Source organism: Myotis brandtii, unplaced genomic scaffold, assembly GCF_000412655.1.
Source record: "Myotis brandtii unplaced genomic scaffold, ASM41265v1 scaffold84, whole genome shotgun sequence".
Taxonomy (NCBI): domain Eukaryota; kingdom Metazoa; phylum Chordata; class Mammalia; order Chiroptera; family Vespertilionidae; genus Myotis; species Myotis brandtii.
In genome coordinates, this window is record NW_005371410.1 from 4,697,490 (window position 1) to 4,701,204 (window position 3,715).

The 3,715-nt window shown below is 38.4% G+C and overlaps 1 protein-coding gene across 9 annotated transcripts in view; it reads right to left on the bottom strand.

Annotated features, from left to right (window-relative positions):
- The window catches only part of EHBP1 (EH domain binding protein 1), a 305,206-nt gene that overhangs the window by 300,253 nt on the left and 1,238 nt on the right, over positions 1–3,715 (bottom strand). For 8 of the 9 annotated variants that reach the window (XM_014532030.1, XM_014532029.1, XM_014532025.1 and 5 more), the window contains one exon: positions 3,037–3,440. In XM_014532030.1, coding sequence (XP_014387516.1) covers positions 3,037–3,140 — 104 coding nt within the window. In that variant the 5' untranslated portion in view covers positions 3,141–3,440. Of the gene's footprint in view, positions 1–3,036; positions 3,441–3,580; positions 3,675–3,715 lie in introns of those variants that run through there. The other variant, XM_014532022.1, reaches the window with a different exon arrangement.

Sequence of the window (3,715 nt, forward strand, 5' to 3'; positions counted from 1 at the left end):
CAGCTGCCTGGCTGCTGGCCGCCATCTTGGCTGACAGTTAATTTGCATAAGGATATGCTGATTAGCCAATGGGAAGGGTAGCGGTCGTACGCCAATTACCATGTTTCTCTTTTATTAGTGTAGATTCCTTCTTCTCTAATTTATACCAGATGTATTTTCCTATCCTCTCAATACTTGCAATTTATCTTCAATGCCATTACTGATCTCCTTTTATTCAATTGGCATCTCTAAATTTCTTTCTTTACCTTTTATTCTTCCATACCCCCAAAATAATACCTAAATGTAAAAGTAGCTAATAAAAAATTGTCTTACTATGCACCCAAGTCTATTTTTTTCTTATTTCCTTTAAATAGTTTCTATCTCATAACACACACATCCAATAATTTAAAATTTATTGCAAAGATCAAAATGAGGAATGGTAAAAATAAAGGAAGAAAAAATTATAGGCTAAAAGTGTAGAAATTGGTCCTAATTTGTATCTATCACAGAACCCTATGAAAGTAAGGCAAAAGGAATACTAACTAAAAGTCATTACAACAAATTTTTATATATTGAAAAGATTTTAAAGCTCTATTTAGGGATCCACTTATAAAATTCCAGTGCATCAAACAAATGTTTTTCTTTGAGCCTGTCACCTTGTTAGTTTTAAACTATATTGTTAAATGAGGGGGGGAGAAGCAAAATATTTAGAACTAATGCCTGAATATTCTAGAACATCCAAATGTTTTCAGTGTTACGGCCAGATCCTATAATAAAGATCCTATCAATAAGAAATACTTGTAATGAGGATCTTCTTCATGTATTCCTTAGCTTGGTTAGTAGTACACCCAGTCTTCCAAGCCAGAAACTTGGGTGTCAACTTAGACCTTTCCCTCTCCCTCATCCCAATTCTTTCCAGACCTCTGACTGATATGACCACTTATGTGTCCTAAGTGTTCATCTAGTCTATTCTCTCCATTCCCTCTGCCACTGCCTTAGTCTAACCCTTTTCCCTCATCTTATCTATTGCAACAGCTACCCCTAACATTACTGCCTCCATTTACTATGATCCTTACTCCATGCTCTCATCAAGTGATTTTCCAAAATGCCAACCTACTGTCTCTTCCACTCAAAACCGTTCACTATGTCCCTACGTAGTGAAAGGCTTTGAGTGGAAGAGACGGTAGGTTTTTTGAGGATTTGATTCCTTCCTGCCTCTCAATCATCATATCCCATTGCACTACCCCCGTCCTGCACTTTAAGCTTCATTATCAAAATCCACTGCTTGCATTTCCAGCACACTCAAGCTATTTAATATCCCATGCTTTTGCATAAACTGCTGCTTCAGTCTAGAATATCTTTCATTTCTTCCCCCCTTGGCTTCCTGGCCAACTACTATGAATCTTTCAAAACCCATCTTAGATTCCAGGAAGGCATCCCAAGACCCTACCCCCTCTCTATCCTTAAGAGTTAAATATTTCCTTCTCTGCCAACTTTGTAAGTAATAATGGTATTTGTTGGGCATTTACTATGTGCCTGACTCTGTTAGAAGCATTTTCATGTATTAACTCGTTTAATCTTCACAATAACCCTTCCTATGAAGTGGTACCATTAGTACCTTTGTGGATATTTAAACTAAACCACAGACAATTAAATAAGCTGTCCCCAAGGATGCCCAGCCGTTAAGTGATGGACACAGATTAAAATCCTGACAGCATACATATTTATATTATTGCACTGATCACAGTGAATTTATTTACATGACCATCTTTACCCTGAACTATGAGCTCCTTGTAGGGATTGTCATATTCAACTCTAAAGCCACACTCCCTAGTATAACGTGGGTAATCAGTACATGCATTTCTTGAGTTGCATATAAAATAACATTCCTAACAAGTTTAAGAAAAATCACTCAGAAACTAGTTTCCAAATAAAAATTCAAATATGCTGTATGAGTTCTAGAATAGAGCAAGCCATTTTTCCAACTAATAAAAAGAATGTCAAATAGAGAGATTAATACAGACATGAGATTATAGTTCTTGTGGACAGTAAAATGGACTTATTTTTGCAGTAATACTGCTTAATTACTGCAATAAATCAAAACCCAAAGGACCATTTGCTTAACATTAACTTTTTTCCTCTCACTAAATAAGAATCCTTCTTACTGATTATTCAGGGCAGTGAAAAGAAAGCCCTAAATTTACTTTGCTCAAGTGGAAAGAAGCAAATCATAGACCAGCATTACTAATTGCTTCCTTAAGTCTGGCCAAGAACTGTATCCCATTAGGCAATTAAAATAAAACAGTTGCCTGACTAAGCATATAGCAAAAGAATTTCTAAAGTTATGTAGACTGGCATTCCATTATTCAAATAATGAAAAATTCTTTATCTTAAGCAAAGAAAAATGAAAAATCAAGAAAAAAGAACATTATCACCATACCACAAGAATATAGAATTTTTAGCTTAAAACATATGCTTATGTTTATAATATTCCAATAGCTATTCTGTTCCCTTAAATTATAAAAATCAAAGTTATTCTAACACTAATGATGAAAGACTTCAAGACCAAATCTACTGTATTTAGTGTGCTCTCACAGTTACAGTCCTCTGAGCCATGCTGAAGTGCAATAATTAAAACCCAAAGGGACAATACCAGCAGCAACAATGCACACATTACATACTGGTTAGACTCGCAGCGGTTCTCAACCTGTGGGTGGCGACCCCTTTGGGGGTCGAACGACCCTTTCACAGGGGTCGCCTAAATACATCCTGCATATCAGACATTTATATTACGATTCATAACAGTAGCAAAATTACAGTTATGAAGTAGCAACAAAAATAATTTTATGGTTGGGGGTCACCACAACACGAGGAACTGTATTAAAGGGTCGCGGCATTAGGAAGGTTGTGAACCACTGTAGAGGAATCTGTCCCCTGCCCTGCTTCTACACACTTGTACACTACAGAAAGGTAAATCTGCTGTCAGAAGAAGCAGAGTTTAGGCCACAGTGAGTTTAGGCCACAGCAGAGCAAACTCTACCCCCAGGCATGTCTTACCATTTCTTAGTGCACTCAACCATCAGCTCCTGGTAGGAGGCCACAAACTGGAACTTAGAGGCATGTTTTCCTACGCGCTGCAGTCTCTTCCAAACTGAAGCCATGATGATCCGTCAACACACTGGAGCAGTTCTGGATTAGCAACACAGCAGCTTTAAACAAAGCAGAGGGTCCAAAGCAAAGAAGCTTTGCATGTATGTCTGTACTTTTAAAAACTCATCTACAACTTGAAATGACGTTTGGGGTCCATAAGTCTTCTCCCTGTTTCATAGGGTATATCCCATCTTAGATGAATGGCCCGGCCAAGAACAGTGTGATATACATGACAGGATGAGTGAGTGGAGGTTCCCTCATGGAGACATCACCATCCCATCTCAGGGGCTATATGACGTGTATTCCGAGAACTGAAAAAGCAAAATAAAGAGGGAAAAAAAAATATGAGGAGAGACACATGACAAGTGACTAACCACCCTCGTTGGATAACACTGCAACAGACATCCCCAGTTCTCCACGCGTTTTCCAAACAATGAAACAAAACACCAACCTCAAAGGCCAGTAAGTAACATCAAGGATACAAGACACCGAGGGGAAAAATGACAATTCACACCGAAGACGTGGAGCGGTCCAGCTGGTAGTCGGCACCCACAACAATCCAGAGCCGCACATCAGGGCCTCCCGC